This window comes from Camelina sativa, chromosome 7 (assembly GCF_030686135.1).
Source record: "Camelina sativa cultivar CO46 ecotype springtype chromosome 7, ASM3068613v1".
In the NCBI taxonomy this organism is placed as follows: Eukaryota; Viridiplantae; Streptophyta; class Magnoliopsida; order Brassicales; family Brassicaceae; genus Camelina; species Camelina sativa.
In genome coordinates, this window is record NC_141886.1 from 3,374,434 (window position 1) to 3,394,514 (window position 20,081).

The 20,081-nt window shown below is 37.3% G+C and overlaps 4 protein-coding genes across 5 annotated transcripts; 3 read left to right on the forward strand and 1 right to left on the reverse strand.

Annotated features, from left to right (window-relative positions):
- Window positions 1-1,550: 1,550 nt before the first annotated feature.
- Window positions 1,551-5,459, forward strand: LOC104700170 (uncharacterized). The gene is made up of 8 exons (XM_010415638.3): window positions 1,551-2,035; window positions 2,582-3,076; window positions 3,166-3,331; window positions 3,418-3,468; window positions 3,562-3,744; window positions 3,830-3,923; window positions 4,003-4,676; window positions 4,780-5,459. The coding sequence occupies exons 2-8, from the start codon at window positions 2,610-2,612 to the stop codon at window positions 5,158-5,160; spliced, it is 2,016 nt and encodes a 671-aa protein (XP_010413940.2). The 5' UTR covers window positions 1,551-2,035; window positions 2,582-2,609; the 3' UTR covers window positions 5,161-5,459.
- A 484-nt stretch (window positions 5,460-5,943) lies between these two features.
- LOC104700171 (uncharacterized) lies at window positions 5,944-8,099 on the forward strand. The gene is made up of 7 exons (XM_010415639.3): window positions 5,944-6,657; window positions 6,940-6,992; window positions 7,083-7,122; window positions 7,208-7,285; window positions 7,401-7,514; window positions 7,607-7,686; window positions 7,783-8,099. Exons 1-7 carry the CDS (start codon window positions 6,115-6,117, stop codon window positions 7,874-7,876), a joined length of 1,002 nt encoding a protein of 333 aa, XP_010413941.1. The 5' UTR covers window positions 5,944-6,114; the 3' UTR covers window positions 7,877-8,099.
- A 3,313-nt stretch (window positions 8,100-11,412) lies between these two features.
- LOC147940790 (uncharacterized) lies at window positions 11,413-12,180 on the reverse strand. Its single transcript, XM_087458271.1, has one exon. It carries the CDS (start codon window positions 12,178-12,180, stop codon window positions 11,413-11,415), a length of 768 nt encoding a protein of 255 aa, XP_087314397.1.
- Window positions 12,181-13,146: 966 nt separating this feature from the next.
- On the forward strand, window positions 13,147-19,801 carry LOC104700173 (beta-galactosidase 9). 2 transcript variants are annotated; one of them, XM_010415640.3, is made up of 19 exons: window positions 13,147-13,606; window positions 13,707-13,802; window positions 13,905-14,017; window positions 14,121-14,187; window positions 14,301-14,393; window positions 14,631-14,774; window positions 15,044-15,132; window positions 15,253-15,358; window positions 15,723-15,810; window positions 15,904-16,025; window positions 16,373-16,549; window positions 16,941-17,173; window positions 17,412-17,527; window positions 17,806-17,903; window positions 17,984-18,094; window positions 18,221-18,331; window positions 18,428-18,636; window positions 18,711-19,059; window positions 19,339-19,801. In XM_010415640.3, the coding sequence occupies exons 1-19, from the start codon at window positions 13,400-13,402 to the stop codon at window positions 19,477-19,479; spliced, it is 2,670 nt and encodes an 889-aa protein (XP_010413942.2). In that variant the 5' UTR covers window positions 13,147-13,399; the 3' UTR covers window positions 19,480-19,801. The 2 variants fall into 2 exon arrangements, 1 of the variants encoding a protein (XP_010413942.2); XR_015560888.1 differs by having other exon boundaries at window positions 13,273-13,606; window positions 17,984-18,105.
- The last annotated feature ends 280 nt before the right edge of the window (window positions 19,802-20,081 follow it).

Sequence of the window (20,081 nt, forward strand, 5' to 3'; positions counted from 1 at the left end):
AAACCAACCTATAAGGGCGCTAGTCAAGACCGAAAGCACATCTTCAAGCAGGGGATCCAATTTTTCAAGAAACAAGCTCACCAGTTCAGAACAAAGCCAAACATTATGATCCCCATATATAATCCCCACTTACCAACTCATACCGCAGCAAAGATACAAGCAAACCCTCGAGTCCCACACTCAAAACAGCGATCATCTCCTTTGTTAACCAGCTAAACCTTAGCAGACTCAACAAGCTTACCATACAGTTCAACAACAAAAAACCTGTGAAAAACGCATACCCATCAGTGACGAGAGCATGTAGATGCTTTGATGTGGGTTTATACTTTAGAGGAACCCGAACCGAACCGCATAACACGTACGCTATAAACAATGACTCTATTGAGCTAAAGAAACTCTTGCTAGCTGATCAGGGATTTCACGGGAAAACGGTGGCTGCAGTTTCGGCTCGAGACTCTCAAAGGCTTGATGCAATGGCAGTTCAAGATGTTTGTGCAGGTGCCATTGAGTCTCTTCCCGCTTTGACATTTTTATACAAGATGTTTCACTTGAAGATGTTGTGTTGACTGAAGTTTTGTAAGGTTTAGAACATGTGGTGAAATCTCTAATAAGTGATTGTAATGGATGAGACATGGATACAAAGATACATCGTAGACGTCTCAGTGATGGTGCAACAGTTAAGACAAAGACAATGGACAGAACTGACACAGAGGATGAAGTATTAAATTGATACAAGTACTGGTACATCAGACCTTAAGTAGAGATTGGTGATGATGTTGTCACAGTGATTGACACAAAGCAGAAAAGAAGATAAGGTGTTGAATCAAGAACTCTACAGTTGGATATATTAGAGGATGTATCAAACGTCTGAAGCAGTTCTTGTACTAGTTCCGACGCTAATACAAGAAGTAGTACAAGAAGCTGAATTGAGGAGTTTGAGTACATAAGCTTAAGGCCGACTTGGACAAGCCAAGTGGCGGCTGCTTAGCTGGATGGACATCTTGAATGGAAGATTCAAGATGAGATCATGAAGAGAAACTTTCCTTATCCAAAAAGAAAAAGGAAAGTTCTCAATTTCTTATTTGTTGAATAATAGGAAAGTTGCCAACCCTAGGGGTTGGGCAATTGATATAAATACTGAGAAAGCGCTTCATGAAGACTTGTGCGCTTCAAGGTAGTTTTGAGAGATGCACACAAGATGTCTGGTGTCGCCCCATCAATAAGATAGATAGATCTTTTGATGGTTTATTCATCTAGAAAAGAATGATAGGCATAATAGTACTTGTATCATATGCAGTTGTAATTACTATCTTGTTCTAGTGAATTTGTTCTGGACTAGGTCCCAGTGATGTATGAAAAACCGAACCCCATTAACAAAGCTTGTGTGTTATTTACTTTATGCTCATAAAAACAGATCCTAACTAGACCACAAATATGCGTTTTCATCACTAATAGGAGAAAACAAACGAGTCTGTCTATTTCCGAGTGATATTAACCTCTTTGACAATGATCTATCTATTATGATGAGAACTACATTCTAGAATTAGAACACAACAGAAAGAGTAAATCATCTCTATATTTGCAACAAAGGTTAATCTGAAATTGTATCTCTCTTGTAAGTGTAGATAACAATTTGAAATACAAACTTATATAATAATATAGGTGATCATGATAATTATACATGTACATTGAACAAATGTGAAATAATCAAAAATAATAAAAAATAGGTATGGAGGAGGAGTGTCACGTCCACGTTCAGGTTCACGTCTTTTATTTGGGGGTTATATTATACAAAACTAATAAAATGTTCTTATCTCACTTTCCTTTCTATTCCCGGATTTGCCGCTTTCTTCTTCTTCTTCTTCTTCTTCTTCTTCATCACATCTCTCTCTCAAATCGGCTTTTAAAGCTGTCTCCTTTCTAAGCCAAAAGCGAACGCAGATCTTAATGCAGCTACACTGATTTCGATTTTTAGGCTTTTTGCGTGATTGGATTTGCTCTATTTGGTTTGATCAGCATCTGGGTTTTTGCAAAGGTACAATTTTTACACACTCTCTCTATCTCTTGTGATTGGGTTTGATTGATCTGCTGATTCCATGTTTGAGAGGGTGAGATCTCGATTATCCGGGATTCTTTCAGATTTTGTATTGATTCTAGTGGTTAATCGTTGGTTAGATGTTCATCGTGTTTCTTCTCTTGTTAAAAGTTTGTGGAGAATCTGATTTAGAGATATAGTGTGAAGTGGAGTTTGAGCTGGATTGTTCTGGATGATGATAAAGTCTTGTACTTGATACCATATCTGACCATAGTCGCCAGATTCTTTATAGGATCTATCTAGTATGATCTGGTTTCTCTGATCAGGGATTCAGCTTTTAGCTCTGTGAGTACTTTATCTGATTTGGTCATAAAAAGACAAGATCTAGTTGATTGATTGCTTAATTGTTTAGCAGATTGCGCACTTGATCATTATCTTTGTATATCTCATTAGGATACATTTGATTTGCGGCATCTCCTATTGATCCTGATAGCTTGTTTTCCCAAGGTTTTTGTTTGGAATGTAACAGATTTTATGTTTATGCAGCATTCTTATTACTTCCACTGATTCAAACATGTGGAAGTTTAAACCGTTTGCTCAGAAAGAACCTGCGGGTCTCGAAGGTCGATATCTAGAGATAGGAAATCTAAAAGTTCAGGTTAGAAACGTTATTGCGGAAGGAGGTTTCTCCAGCGTTTACTTAGCTCAAGATGCAAATCACGCGTCAAAGCAATATGCTCTGAAGCACATCATCTGCAATGATGAGGAGTCGCTTGAACTTGTAATGAAAGAGATCTCGGTTCTGAAATCTCTCAAGGGACATCCTAATGTTGTCACACTCTATGCACATGGTATCTTGGATATGGGGAGGAACAAAAAAGAAGCTCTTTTGGCTATGGAACTTTGTGGTAAATCTCTTGTGGATGTGCTTGAGAATAGAGGGGCTGGTTACTTTGAGGAGAAACAAGCTCTTACGATTTTCAGAGATGTGTGTAATGCTGTCTTTGCAATGCATTGTCAGTCCCCACGCGTTGCCCACAGGTATACATGTTGTATCAATATATTTCTTTCGTTTTCACATTAGTAAGCGATATAAATTGATGTTATATTGTTGTTGTTAATGGTGACAGAGACTTGAAGGCTGAGAATCTTCTATTGAACTCAGATGGACAGTGGAAATTATGCGATTTTGGAAGTGTTTCGACAAATCACAAGATTTTCGAAAGAGCAGAAGAGATGGGCATTGAAGAAGATAATATTAGAAAATACACAACACCAACATATAGAGCTCCTGAGGTTTGACTGGTGTTCCTATGCAGATTATAAGAGTTTCAAAAGTGATAAAAAAAATGATGATTGATTCATGTCTTTATTGGAAATAGATGTGGGATCTCTATCGAAGGGAGATGATAAGCGAGAAGGTCGATATATGGGTATGTCATGTAAAACACTTTTTTCAATTTCTGTCCACATTGTTAATCAGTTAGGTCCATACTGAAGTTTTTTATTTTCTCTACAATTTTTAGGCTCTTGGATGTCTACTGTTTCGGATTTGCTATTTTAAAAATGCATTTGATGGAGAATCAAAGCTGCAGATTTTAAACGGGAATTATCGTATTCCAGAATCTCCTAAATACAGTGTATTTGTTACGGATCTCATCAAAGATATGCTTCAAGCTTCACCTGATGAACGACCAGATATTACACAGGTAACAAATGTCATTTTTTTTTTTTTTTTTGCTCCTTCTCAGTTGATGAAACTTGCAATGTCTCTAACAACATGCCCATCTACAGATTTGGTTTCGTGTCAACGAGCAGCTTCCTGCTAATTCACAGAAGTCACTTCCTGATCGACCACCTGAAATGCAATCTACTGGAGTCCATGATGGTATAGTGTAGAAAACCAAGTTTTGGATAGCTTCTCAAAGAAAGATGTGATTTCTCTTGATCCTTGTGAATTTTGACAGGTGTATCAAAATCAGCAAATAAATCTTCTTCAGGACCTCGCCGAAGTCCGCCACCACCACCACCATCTTCTGGAGAGTCAGATAGTGGAGGATCGCTTGGTGCCTTTTGGGCGACTCAGCACGCTAAAGCCTCTGTTGTATCAGAAGATAACAAAAGCATGCCTAAATTTGATGAACCAAATAGCCACAACGGTAACACATCTAAATCCGAAAGAGTTCGTGTGGATAGTCATCATCCCAAAAAGCCTAGTCCAATGAGAGGAGAGGCTCGTGGTACGCAGCGAAAGAAAGATCTTGAAACTACGGTTTCTCAGAAGGATACAAGTCCTGCTGCAACCAATAGTAGGACAAGAGTGTCCAAGGATGACGCCTTTAACTCGTTTGTTGCTGACTTCGATACCACGAAGCTAGATAGCGGCAATAAACCTGGAAAAGAAGAGGCGTTGGTAGCTGAGATAGAGAGATTAAAAGATGAGTTGAAGCAAACAAATGCAGAGAAGGCTGAGATAACGGCTAAGTTTGAAAAGCTTTCTGCTATCTGCAGATCGCAGAGGCAAGAGTTGCAGGATCTCAAACAAACACTTGCCTCCAAAAGTGCCTCACCATCACCAAGCAGAGATTCTTCACAAAATCAACCCTCTCCAGGGATGCATTCCGTTTCATCAACTCCTTCGGTATTGTTATCATCTTGGTTCTTGTTCATATAAAAGCTTAGACACCCATAGACGAGTTTGCATCAATGTATATCTTATGATTCTCATGTTCTTGATGAAACAGAGAGAAAAGATGGAAGGAAATATGTGGGAACTACAAAAGGACAGATCTGATTGGTCAACTGGAAGCTCGGATCCAAATTCATGGCAACCTTTTAGTGATGATGCGAAACCCGTGTTGGAGTCTGCATCGAAGGGTAACAATACGAGTAATCAGTCTGTGAGAACAAAAAGTAAACCGGCTTCTGCCGCAGGTACTCAGGGTTTTGAGGCATGGGGTTTCGAGACAGAATCCTTCAGAGCTGCTACACCATCTTCAGCAGCTACTTCTGCTTCGGCAACACAAAGATCCATGGGTTCTGGAAACACTTCACAGAGATACGGGAGCACAAAGATGAGAGAAAACCAGAAAACAGCTCAACCTGCTGGATGGGCTGGCTTCTAAAAACTCACTCTAATGCGCATTGCGATTTATTCCTCTTGCAAAAACAGCAGCTTCGTATTGCCATTACAGAATCTTGAATCTTTTTTTGTAGATGATGATCAACCCCTGCTTTTGTGCTGCTAAATATACCCACGCCATCAATTCTAGTATTTTTATGTAGATTCTGAAACTTGTTACACATCTGGTTTTTGGGGTTTATGTATATCGCATTTCTGGCCTGTGGTATTTAAATATTGGAATGAACGAATGAGAGAACACTGCTTCTTCTTTTTGTATAATCAAAATCCATTGTTACCATATTTGTGATTTTATTGGGTTAGAGACTTACTAGAAGTTAACTCACTCATACAGTAATTACTTTACTGGTGCTGGACAAATCTCACGTTGTTTCTCCTTTTCTACCCAACCAACCAAACCATAACTAGATTCTCATATATCACAATCAAAATCATCTAAACAAAAGATGATATATCACCAGAAACGAATTGAAACTGATTAAACTGATTAAATACACAATCTCAAACTTATTAACACCTCTGCCTATATATGTAGATAACCGCATATTCAATTCTTTGTAATTCAAAATCTTTGATTAGTTGTAAATTAAAATCTTTTATTGGTGAAAAAACTCATAAATCAAAATCTTCATTCCCTCTACAAATTTCTTGAAGTTTTTTAAATTAATTAACTTACATTTATTGTAGTTGTATGGTGTACGTTGTAGATTATCAACATCATTCCAATTTCAAATTTTATTAAAGTCACATTGAACCGGACCCGAATAGACAAAAACACCGAACCAAAACTTCATGTACCGATCCCTAGTTAGAACTTCAAGCTCTCTCGTGTTGTGTCCTAGAAAAAAAACAAAAGTTAAAGCTACCAAATTTGAATCTTTCCCTTTTAATTCGTTTTCCCCAAATTTCTCCGATATCAAATTCCAGCCGCCGGAGAATGTCCACCCCCGATCCCAATCCCAATCCCAATCCCATTCCCAATCCCTCCGTCTCTGTACCAGTATCGCGTCCTATCGTCACCGCATCCGTATCTCCGGTGACACAAACCAACGCAGTCAGAACGCCGTCGTCTCAACCTCCTCCACCACCAGCTCCGTCGTCGTACAGAGCAATAGCTCCGGTTCATCGTTATCCTCATCCTCATCAAAATCACTACACTCATCCTTTACCGATCAGGCGTTCGAATCCCGTTGCTGGCTCGCCTCACCCACACCCAGACCCGTCCAGTCTTATATACCCGTTTGGTTCTTCGGGTGGAGGGTATCCTACCCGACCCGCTAGACCTGTTGCTAATCCTGTGGGTAGTCCAGGTGGGTATCGTCCTCGGCCTGTTTATGCATACCACCATGGCCAATTTGGGTCGAATTTGGATCCTATGGTTCAGCAGTACATGAGAGCTCCGCTTCCTCAGAATCAACAACAATCTCCTCAACTTGGGTCGGGTCATATGAAGGGTGTTCCTCATTTTTTGCAACCTCGGGTTAGTAGTAATCGTTTCCTATACTATAAAATTTCGATTCTTTGAATTAAATTCCATAGTTGTGCAATAGATTGATTTGTATGTTTCATATGTTAAAGCTTTTTAGCTTGTGGTGGTTAGTGAAAAGGTTTATGTTAAAGCTTAGTGATTGTAGTCAATGGACCTGTGTCTCTAATGAACTTAACTTGAAAAGGTTGTAAAACTTCTGTTAGATCACAGCAAGTGTTTGAATTGTTTATGTTCTTTGGGTGAGGTTACATTTTGTAAATTTTTGATTGTTAGGCCACTCCTTCTCCAACTTCAATTCTAGACAATGTTGGGCATAAAAAGGCCAGGTACTATCTTATTTTCCACTATGCATAGTTAAATTAGAATCTACAACAGAAACTTAATAATGATTTCTGTTTCTTTTGTATGGTGTTTAGAAGCCGGGATGATGCTCTGGTACTTGTTAGAAAAAGAAAGGTGAAGCTTTTTCCTTATCTTTTATTCTTTTATGGTTTTTGCAGTATCGTTCGAAACTACTTACTTTTTTTATGTGTGTTTTCAGGTTAGAATATCAGAGGGAGCTTCATTATATTCACTGTGTAGATCTTGGTTGAGAAATGGTGCTCATGAGGGAATTCAGGTTCGCATCAATGACTACTTTTGCTCTGTACCATGATGTAGCATTCGGAATTTTATATATCTATTTTTGACATAAATAGACTGTACCTTTGGAAAATTAATGACTTTGTTTACAGCCGCAGCGAAGTGATACAATGACATGTTTGCCAAAGCCTTTGCCTGCGGATACGATGGAGACAAGTTTGCCCAAAGATTCAGTTGAAGAACCAAATAACGAAGAAGACAAAGAGGTTTAGTGCCTCTCTGATTTCTTTGTAAAATGCTAATGGTGAAGGGTAATGTTAAGTTTGATGATTTACTTCAACTCTTTGATGAACTTCAGGACGAGGAATCTGTGAAACATTTGTCAGAATCTGATCTTTTGAAAAGACATGTAGACCGAGCTAAGAAGGTCCGCGCTCGGTGAGTCCCAACAACATATCAATCAAAGCAAAGTGGTTTTTTTTCAGTGAGATTGAATTTTGTGAACAAAAATTGCGGGTTTGTTTTGTTTTTCAGATTGAGAGAAGAACGGTCAAAGAGAATCGCAAGGTACAAGGCAAGGTTGGCTCTTCTTCTGCCACCATTTGGAGAGCAATGCAGGAACGAATAAGGAGATAAAGTTAGGGACATCTGTGTGAATATTCTTGCAGTTGGTTTAGGAATGACATAAGGTTACCTTAGAGCCAGAGGTGTGTTGTGTGTGTAATGTAAGAAAGATTATCTCTGGATGAGATTCTCTTCACACTAGTAGATGATTCTAAACTGTGATCAACACTCTCATAATTTTCTCAGATGGTTATAACTTAATATACCGCTATCATATGTTATTCTTAGCTTCGTGTTCTTTCTTTACTTTTAAAATTTTAATCATATATATACATTACATAGATTGTTTCTCCCCCTTTATTCGTAGTTTTTTATTTTTATGTATATGCATGTTATCTTTTGACCAAAAAAAAAAAAAAAAAAAGTATATGCATGTTATCTAATATTCGAGTTTACTCGTGAGGTTAAGTTCTTTTCTCGCTTTAGTTTTGGGTACTGAGCAGCTGGATCGATCACCATGTGCCAATGTGGTCGGTCGATCATAATTTGAGAGACTGATCAACCATCCTTGGAAGCACACGCACATTAATTATAGCCATTTTGAATCTTCTATAATAAAAAAAGGGAAAACGTCCTATTTCTCCCTCGGAACTATCATATCGTATTAGATCCACACCGAACTTTGACCTCGTTCTATAGCTCCTTCGAACTTAAGTCGTCCACCTATTTCTACCCGAATCCATAGTTCTATTGCTATTTTCTCTTCGGATTAAAACTTCTCATCTAATTCTCCATAAATTTGGTTTATACGGTTTATAATTGGTTTAATATTTGCTTAACTAACTAATAAATCCTATTAACCGGATTAAATCTTATTTCAACCCGATTTTAAAATTAAACCCATCAAACCGGATGAAGAAAGCTGAAAATTTAACCACAAAAAAATAAAGCTTAAAAACAATTGAGAAACCTTTGCATAAAACTCATTAATCTCTCGTCAGCCAAGGTAGACTAATCCTTTGGATTTTGAATTGAGGATTTCGATTATGTGGGTTATTAGATAGAAGAAGACTGGGGAAAAACTTTTGGGTCTTGTGGCAAATTGGCAATGATGTGATTTTAGCATAAAGTTTGCTGTTTTGAGAAGAAGATGGGATCTGGGCGGAGCAAATCATGTTGTGGCTCGTCTGTGGTGAGAGGAGATGATGATATCGATGTGGCTTAATCTCCTCTGTCGTCTTCTAGTGGTGGTGAAGCGGAGAAGATCAAAGAGTCTTTGTGTGGTCTTCACTCTTCTTGTCTTCACGACAATGACGATGATAATAATGATGACCAGGTCTGGGTTTTTTTTTTAATGTAGTTTCGATTGTTTTATGGAATTAGGTCAAAATCATGAGTCTTGATTTCTTTAGGTGTGTAATGGATGGATAAGGAATGGTCATGGAAGTGATTCACGGCGTAGAATGGAATCAAGGAATCAAAGAGATGATTCAAATTGCTATGAAAATTGACCGATGAACAAAAATCTTAAAATTTGCCCAGAAAAAAAAAATCTGAAAACGAAAGACGTGGGTAACATCGACGACACTAGATTGGTTCATCCTTATCGACAGATTATCAAATCTCAATTGAAATGATTTTTGGTTAATTGCAATGATTTTCCAATGTACTTTTGTAATTTTGAAATCAAAATTCACAAAATAGTAATTTTTTTTTAGTTTCAAAAACCGGGTGAAGAAAAATATGTTAGACATATTGTTTACGGGTCGGGTCAAATTTTTAATGTTGTCTGGTTTGAAAAATTGGTTACATACCAGATTTGTGTCGGTTTGTTAGTAAACCGTTTAAACCAAAAAAATTGGAGAAATAGCAATAGAATTACGAATTCGGGTAGAAATAGGTGGACGACTTAAGCTCGAAGGAGCTATAGAACAAGGTCAAAGTTCGGTGTGGATTTAATACGATATGATAGTTCCGAGGGGGAAATAGGACGTTTTCCCAAAAAAAAATTATTACTTCCAAGTTCCAACTCCTAAATGATATGAAATGATACTAAAAGCCTAAAACTATCATAAATGATATAGAATGATACTCCTGTTTGAATACGGCAGAAATGACTGTTCCAGTTTGATATTTGTTGGCATACGCATTTTGTAATTACTCTGATAATATGGTGTCCATTGAATAAAGATTTCTAGTTACTATAGCCATTATTGATCTTTCTCGAAAGTCAGATTCATGAATCCATTAATGGTCTCTTGAAGGGCATTGATTGTAGTACCCAACTTATCGAATCACAAAGTCATATTCCTCTGTTTTTGTCCAACGCTAAGGAGCTGTGGAGTGAATAGACCTGTCAAGAAACCAACTCTGTCTCTCAGGGACTATTCTAAAGACTCCGTTGAAGGGAATGCACGACTTTTGTGGTCTTCCTCTTGAGGAAAGTTGTTGTCTTGTAATGAAGAAGTTCCTTTATTATTTTGTTTTGTAACTGTGGTGGGAAATTCTTGCTTATTTGGGAAGGGTATATGAACCAGAATCCTGATAATAGGAAGAAGATTTGGTGTGCGGAAATCGTGATAGAAGAGCGTGATGATGGAGTTGAGCGTTGGGGAATTGTTGAGAGGGTTGATGTTTTGCGTACCGTCCCTAGAATATGTCAGCTCTTGTATTGCCTCGTTGTCTCGGTTTGATTGACTTGTAACCAGGTATGAGGTTCGAACTGTAGGATCTAACTGTAGTATCACTAAGTTAGGCCTTCACTATCTTTCTCTACACTTATATATACACGGATCCCTTTTGGCTAAGTCAATGGAGAGTTTGAGCTTATTTTTGTTTGATAAAAAGGTTGATTCTTTCGTTTTACAGTTTGTCAAAATTGTAGATTATAAAGTTTTTCTTTCCCTATATGTTGGACTTAGTATGAATGGATTGTTGATCAGTTTAGAAAGAGGAGATGGAAGAGGCAAAAGGAGAGAAGGAGATGATCAATAGTAGCTACATTTTGTTAAACTAGCTACTACGGCTAATTTAGCATGTCGATATAATTTGCCTAAACTCTTGCAATTTACGAATCTGATTCTTTGTGTTGTGCTATATCATCCTGGTAACTGAGTCTTTCTTTACTAACAAGTAGGGATCATCCTTCACGGACCAAACATAGATTACTCTTTGCCTCATGATCAAACAGATATTCTCCTCTTGTAAAAATCTCACCAAATGATCTTTCACACCTGATTTGAGTTTGGCTTCAGAAAGTTAAAACCATCTTCGTCAATAAATGGTGAGTAGTGTCTTCAACATTTTAAATGATGCTTCTTATATGTTCTGATAACAATGAAAACTTTAGTTTGTCTCACAACTACAACTGAAAACAAATGTACACATCAAACTGCAAATTCAATTGTTATATATAAACAGAAGAAAAACACACTCCAGTTGAACCATACAAAAAGAAATTGTGAAATATCCTTATTACATATTCCTAAATCACAGCTTTTGCCTAATGGAATTTAAGTGTGACTACACTAGTCTAATTTACCAAAAGAATAAACAACCAAAGCTGTCAAGTCACAAGTCTACTAATATCTTGTCTTTTGCTTATGACACTATCCTTGAAGAAGAACTCAAGGCTGGACAATGTTTACGGTTTTGAGAATCTTTCAAAGGTGTCTGCTTCTTCTTCATCTCGAGAGTTGTTCTTGATGCTGGTAAAACAGGCTTGCAAACGCTAGGCTTGTAATTAATCTTTCCCGTTTCATGAGCCTTGGATCTAGGGTTTTCAGAAAGCTTCATTGGTAGAGATCTCGCTGCAATAGACTTGCATTCTCCTTTAGGCTTGTGTTGAATCTCCCCTGTCTCAAGAGGTCTAGATCTATGACCGTCTGTCTTGTCCAATACTTGAACAGAAGCATCAGGCTTGTGTTGTTTTAGATGAGTCTTGTTGTCCCTCAAGTCAGATAATTTGACCAGACGTCGACGTTTCTTTGCCTGAACTGAAAAGGACTTGCGATCACCATCATCAATTTGTTTAATCTCTGCGGTTTTTTCCTGAGACCTAGATCGGGCTTTGTTGCAAGTAGAAGAGTTTGGTCCGCCTGAGTAAAAAAGAGTCTTCATCCATGAGTTGAACAAGAGATTAGCTTCCATTCGCAACTTAGGGTTTTCGTGATCTCTTAGACTCGCCAACGGAGGGATCGCATTGGAATGACAAAGATCTTTGACAGAGAGATTCAAGTTCTGCTTCATGTATCGTAGAATATCAAAACAGCGATCATCATCATGTGATTTCGCAGCTCTAATTGCAGAATATGCCAAACGGTGAAGATCAGATGATCTCTCCTCCGTTGCAATCGCAATCTTCATCATCTTCTTCAATCAAGTGTTGAACGCTCCAAAACGTTGTAAGCTAGCTAGGGTTATTAAAACTCACACAAATTTAGATATTGGATAATGGAAAGATAGAGAGAGGCTTTAAGCGTGTATCTGATACCCTATTATATAGACTGTAAAGAGACTTCAGAAAAAGGAAATAAAAGGAAGTAGCTTCCTTTGATCCCAAGGAAATTCACGAAAACAAAGTCTCAGGTAGACATAAACCGACGTCGTGTTGAGACAATATTTCCTTTTCTTCTTCCTGAGGGTAAATTCGTCAGCTCAAGTATTTTAACGTTAACAAAATCATAATCAGAGTAGGAGTACTGAACATACACAAAGAAGATCTTCGTTGTTGCTTCATTAATTGCGTTTGGTAGAGCATCTCCATTGGGATTGGGAGAACATTTTTAGGTGTTCTTAGAATAAAAATATTATGAAAATAATGTAAGATTATTAGTTTAGATGTTTTGTTAAGAAGTTGGTTATTGGGAGAACATGTTTAAGATCATAAAATTTAATAATATAATAATCTTAAACATATTACAATTTTATAAACTTTAAAAAATAACATTTAAATTTCAAACTTAAAAAACTTATACTAAAATTCAAAATACAATACCAAATTTTTATGAAACAAAAAAACATTAAAGATATAAATAAAAAAAAACAAACAAACATATTACAATTTTAAAAACTTTAAAAAATAACATTTAAATTGCAAATTTAAATTGCAAACTTAAAAAACTTACACTAAATTCAAAATACAATACCAAATTTTTATAAAACAAAAAAACATTAAAGATATAAATAAATAAAAACAAACAAAACTTCCTCCAAACAAATAAATGTTTTTTCCTTTGCAAAAAAATTGTATCCATTCACGAGTTGCCACGTCACCCAAGAACTGACCCAAAATCAGTTCTACATCAAGAACCAACAACATGTTCTTTACCCACTGTTCTCTATATTTTGGATTTTAAAAAGGCTTAGAATACCCAAAGTGTTCGTCCAATCTTACGTTGCCAGTTGTCAAGTTAATTTCCAATTTTTTCAAATTGGGTTATATTGTAATTTGATAAACTTTTGGGGGAGATTTTAGAATTTAGTAGAAACACATGGGTATCATCTGAAAAATGGTGAAGCTTGCTTTCTTTGTGTTCGTTGTTGTTGTTGGAGAGATACACTGAAAAAATCTGTGGACTTTTGATCAATGGCGGAGTCAATTCGACGATTCTTTTCACTTCAATGGCGGATACTGCCACCGATCATCATCGCTTTACTTTTGTATATTCCGATTGTCTCGGGAAGTTTCTTAAAACCGTTCAATGTCAGCTACGACCACCGGGCTCTAATCATCGCCGGCAAGAGGCGTATGCTCGTCTCCGCTGGAATTCATTACCCTCGAGCCACTCCTGAAGTAACTAATCTCTTTCACGGAACTTTCTAATTTCAGTAGCTCAACAATTTCTGATGGTTTTGTTGAGAACTTAGAAGAACTGTTGATTGTTTTTTTTCAGATGTGGGCTGATCTCATTGAAAAGAGTAAAGAAGGTGGAGCTGATGTGATTCAAACTTATGTTTTTTGGAACGGGCATGAGCCTGTAAAGGGTCAGGTTAGCTAAATTTATTTTTTACTCTTTGTGTATGGTGTCTTGATTAATTGTGTTAGCTCTCAGTGTTTTGATGATTTAGTTTCCTGTGTCTTGTTGTTTCAGTATAATTTTGAAGGAAGATATGACCTTGTTAAATTTGTGAAGCTTATTGGATCAAGTGGTCTTTATCTCCATCTACGCATTGGTCCTTATGTTTGTGCTGAGTGGAACTTTGGGTAATTTCTTCTTCTTCTTCTTCTTTACCATTGGTGTGTCTCTTAGTTTTCTTTGTTATTCAGCTTTCTATTTATTCCTCTTTTTCCTTTAATTCTTCGTTAGTGGGTTCCCAGTGTGGCTGCGTGATATTCCTGGCATAGAGTTTCGAACAGATAATGAACCTTTTAAGGTACACTTTTTACCTGAATTCTCATTTCACAGTTTCTTTGTTGTTGTAATTTTTTCAACTTCTGTGTTAGCTTTGTTTAGACAATCATAGCTTTTCTGGTTGTTATTTTCTAGAATGAGATGCAGAAGTTTGTAACGAAGATTGTGGATTTGATGAGAGAAGCAAAGCTGTTCTGTTGGCAAGGCGGTCCCATAATTATGCTGCAGGTCATATGAGAATTTTGTATTTTCTCAACTTTATTTCTGAAGTAGTGAGCTTTCTTTCTTTTTTTAGTCTTGCTACTATAAAGCTTATGATTTTGCGGGTGTTAGTGACAGTCTCTGGCATTCTTTGTTTGCCAGCATAACTTGCCTCAGATTTAGTAGCCCTCTTAACTGAATGATGTAAAACTAAAGCAGCTTGTTAAATGAGAAAACCATGGACTGAGATATTTTCTTATACAGATTGAGAATGAATACGGCGATGTTGAAAAATCATACGGGCAGAAGGGAAAAGATTACGTCAAATGGGCAGCTAGCATGGCTCTAGGGCTTGGTGCTGGAGTTCCGTGGGTTATGTGCAAGCAAACGGACGCTCCAGAGAATATTGTAATGTTGCTAACTTGATTTTTGTGCATTACCTTGTCTCTGCATTACAAAAAGAGATGTCTCCCGAGAATATTGTAATGTAGCTGATCCTGTTCACCTGGCTGATGATTTTTCATAGAGATTTTTTTTTATGTTCCTAAAATAAGATTGGGATACCCAGTCTTTACCGACCTGCTGTTCAATAAGGGTTTATCTTTCATAACATAGTGAAATGATTCCTTGTCTTGAAAACCATCCTTTTGACGTCTGTTAATCTCTTTTTGTCTCAGATTGATGCATGCAACGGATACTACTGTGATGGTTTTAAACCAAATTCGCAGACGAAGCCAGTACTTTGGACAGAGGATTGGGATGGATGGTATGTTTTTTGTCATGCAGTCTTCTGACGAAGCTTGACGTTTTTGTTTCAAGGCCAGTGTACCAGTTGGCCTTAATTGTTATTTGGATTAAATGAGTATGTTAGGTTGTCTTTTTGAAGGTACACTAAGTGGGGTGGAAGTTTGCCTCACCGACCTGCTGAAGATCTTGCATTTGCAGTTGCAAGATTTTATCAGCGCGGAGGAAGCTTTCAAAATTATTACATGGTACAATAATTACACACTAGATTCTATTATTTCTCTTTTCCACTTTCTCCTGCCCAAGTTCACTTGCAGCATCATCTTGCTGTTTCATATTTCTTTGGAGCTGATTTTCAAATGATATTCAGAAACAACAATGAATAGTTCCATAGGTTTTGTCCTTGGGTTGAGAAACTAGGTTTAAGTAAGCCATAATGTTTACTTTACATCCTCCCGTAGAACCCTCAAAATTGAATGATGTAGGAGATAATATATGCAACTTGCGGACATTGTTTTTGCTCAACTTGATTATAGAATGCTTATGGTAAGCATTCATTGCTTTCAATCTGTTTGTGCTGCATATATTGATGAGTCTGTTTTATGTTTGCAGTATTTTGGTGGAACAAACTTTGGTCGAACTTCTGGTGGTCCTTTCTACATTACGAGCTATGATTATGATGCTCCTCTTGATGAATATGGTGGGTGCAAGCTAAGGCTAGCAGGAAAACAGATTGCTAAGAAAAATATACTTACTTTTTATTCTAATGAAATTATATTTTTCATATACTAAGGTCTGAGGAGCGAGCCAAAATGGGGGCATCTAAAGGATCTTCATGCTGCCATAAAACTTTGTGAACCTGCCCTTGTTGCGGCAGATGCACCTCAATATAGAAAACTGGGATCAAAGCAGGAGGTATTATTCTACTCTCTAATGCTTTTTGCATATAGTGACATTAGTAGAGTTCACTCTTCTCACTCTTCTTATCGAGTTAATAATGACCAGTGCTTGTTAGATAGATTTTCTTACGCTACTTTACCTGTCAAAGTTTTCACTTAGTTCTGATATAAGGATAGTCTTCATTGCCATTTATTGGGAGTTTCAGAAGGTATTTCTAGTTTAAAAATTTACGTATAAATATGATTTGTCTACTGAACAAAATACTGGTCTGTTATCTGGTTACCATTCACAACGTATATGAGGTTTAATATTATATAAGCTGAAGATTCCGGATTCTTACTTGTAAATGACGCAAAGTCCAGGCACACATTTATCATGGACATGGTGAGACTGGAGGAAAGGTGTGCGCTGCATTTCTCGCAAACATTGATGAGCATAAATCCGCACATGTGAAATTTAATGGCCAGTCATATAATTTAGCACCTTGGTCAGTGAGTATATTGCCAGACTGTCGACATGTGGCCTTCAACACTGCCAAGGTTTGATTTACATTTCTATGGTATTATAAATTCTTGACTGGTAATTTGCGTGGTCAATTGCGTAGAGGTTTTTGTTGGCAGTTTGTCTTTCTTAAATTTAGTCCAGGGGTCTGAGAATTCCTTTACCACATTCAGCGTCCAGCGATATGCTTCTTTGTGACTGAATTCTTAAAAAACTGTCACCGTGATTGGACAAGTTCTGCTATCATATGTGAAACTGCCCCAGCCTATTTAACATGATAATAATAATAACAATGAAAGGATGGTCTATGATTCTATGAACTTGACATTTTTGTCCTAATCAGGCAATTGGCTTTTTATTTGCTTCAGATAGTGGTTGCCACCCAAGATGATTCTTGAGATTATCGGGTTTTTTTCTGTTTTTGGGCAGGTAGGAGCACAAACTTCTGTTAAAACGGTTGAGTCTGCAAGGCCTCGTTTAGGTAGTATGTCTATACTGCAAAAAGTCGTGAGGCACGATAATGTTTCTTATATCTCAAAATCATGGATGGCTCTTAAAGAACCTATTGGCATATGGGGTGAAAACAATTTCACTTTCCAAGGATTATTGGAGCATTTGAATGTTACAAAAGACCGGTCTGATTACCTGTGGCATAAGACAAGGTAGTTATGCTGAGTTTTCTTTTTCATGTCTAACATTCAAGGGAAGAATTCGTAGAAGATAGATATTCAAGATGCTTTTTTACATCAAAATTTGACTGAATTATCGAAAATTGTTTCTTGTATGTATACTTTACCAGTTCAGCATTTTAGAGAAATGTAGTTCTGTGAAATCTAGGACATTTACTTGTTCTTTGTCTTTTATCTGTAATGGCTTTCCTTCTTTCTCAACCAATTGTAGAATAAACGTCACTGAGGATGACATCTCGTTCTGGAAGAAAAATGGAGCTAACCCAACAGTGTCAATTGATAGCATGAGGGATGTGTTGCGTGTGTTTGTTAACAAACAACTCTCAGGTAATTTACAACATTCTCTCCTGCTTTATGCAAGTCTGTAATTGTACATATGCACTGGTCCTGTATTGCGTCTGTACATGGTTGTGTATGCTGTCTCTTGTGGTTCGTTATAATATCCACACAAGAGGGTCACATTGCTTTCATGAAGTGTAATGGCTTAGAAATTGCCTTCAAGAAGTGCAAAGTCTTAGAAATTTTTTTCATGAAGTGCAAAGTCTTAGAAATTGTTTTCTCTCATTTTACGCTAAACTTTGTCCTCCTACTAAATGGAAGTAAAGGCAGTGTTGTTGGTCACTGGGTGAAGGCAGTGCAGCCTGTAAGTTTTGTGCTGGGAAACAATGATTTACTTCTGTTGACTCAAACAGTTGGTTTGCAGGTAAAGATATACTACAGTACTACCTATTTTTTCCTTTTCTCTTACAGCTAATTGTGATAATCTTCCACGTCATGGCACAGAATTATGGTGCTTCCTTGGAGAAGGATGGTGCCGGTTTTAGAGGCAAAGCGATGCTTACTGGATTCAAGAATGGAGATATGGACCTGTCAAAATCGTCATGGACCTATCAGGTGTAGTAAAGGTGTATATGGTTTTCATAAGAGTCATAAAAAAGCTGAACTTTGTGGATTCGTTTTTCTTTTTCTCGCTTTATCTGAAATCTGAAGATCATTGTGGAAGCGTTTGAATGTTTGTAGGTGGGATTGAAGGGCGAGGCTGAGAAAATATATACTGTTGAACACAACGAAAAAGCTGAGTGGAGTACTTTGGAGACCGACGTTTCACCTTCGATGTTTATGTGGTACAAGGTAAATCTGTGAAACATGTTGGCGTTTTGTTTTTTTCATTTCTTCGGAAACATACTTTCTTTTTTTCATTGTTCCTTTTTCTTTCTTGTGAATTAGACATACTTCGACACCCCTGATGGAACAGATCCTGTTGTTCTTGATCTGGAAAGTATGGGAAAGGGACAAGCTTGGGTCAATGGACACCATATTGGAAGATATTGGAATATCATTTCCCAAAAGGATGGATGTGAAAGAGCTTGTGATTATCGGGGAGCCTACAATTCAGATAAGTGCACAACAAATTGTGGACAGCCTACACAAACCAGGTAACGTGCATGCAATAACTCTGCAATGACTATTAAATCCCATGGTATTGACCTAAAATCATTGTATCATACAGGTACCATGTACCACGTTCGTGGTTAAAGCCGTCAAGTAATCTACTCGTTCTCTTTGAAGAAACTGGGGGAAACCCATTTAAGATATCGGTTAAGACAGTGACTGCTGGGATTCTGTGTGGTCAAGTCTCGGAATCGCATTATCCACCTTTGCGGAAATGGTCCACGCCAGATTACATGAATGGAACGATGTCGATAGACAGTGTGGCACCAGAAGTACATCTGCATTGTGAAGATGGGCATGTAATATCCTCCATAGAATTTGCTAGCTATGGGACTCCGAGAGGTAGCTGCCACAGGTTTTCAATCGGGAAATGTCATGCATCCAACTCGTTATCAATTGTCTCTGAGGTAAACTTATATTATTTAAAAGTAGATCTTTAAGCATACTTCTGCCTGCAACGTTTCAAACATATGAAGGAATCTAAAATCCGGTGACAGGAAACCTACCCCATTTGATTATCCAAAGTAGAACTTATGAAGATCCTAGTATGATAATTGATAAGCAAGCTAGTAGAAAGATTGTGGTTACAAATTGTTGACATATAGCTTGAAAATTGGTTCATAGCAATTGCTTAATATGACTTTTGTGGACTATCTGAAAAAAAAAGTCATTTTTCTCTTCTGCAGGCTTGTAAAGGACGCAACAGCTGCTTCATTGAAGTGTCAAACACTGCTTTTCGCAGTGACCCATGTAGCGGAATTTTGAAGACATTAACGGTTATGGCACGATGTTCCTCGACTCAAAACACGAGTGGCCTTGGATTTTAGATACCGGGAGATCGGCTCAGAAAGAAGAACAGCTATTTATCGAAGAAACAAGAGACCACAGTTGACTAAGTAGTAAGAAGAACATGTCCCTTCACAAGCTTTCTTTGATCTTTTATCCTTTGGAGTCTGAACAATTGTATTAGCTCTTGTTTGTCGTTGTATTCAGTCTCTACTTGGAACCAATAAACTCGAAACCATCTCTAAGGTTTCTGCTTGTATAGTTTGTTGTCTGAGAATGTACGAAAACAGTCGAAGTTGATGTAATGATTTGGATCTCTGTCTTTGGGTTACATATAAATATAGTATAGACGTTATATATAAACAGAAGATTTACACGAATCATCAAATTTAGGCCTGGGCAAAATACCCATATCTGAAGATCTGATCCGAACCCGATCCGAAAAATCCGATCAGAACCCGTATCTGAAATTGTAAATTATCCGAACGGGTTCTAAATCCGAAAACCCGAACCCAAACCCGATCCGAACGGGTATCCGAATATACCCACATTATTAATATATAGTAGTAATATATTAGTAATATTTATAATTTTAATAATATAAGTGTTCAAATATTCATATTTTTAGATATTTTTGATAATT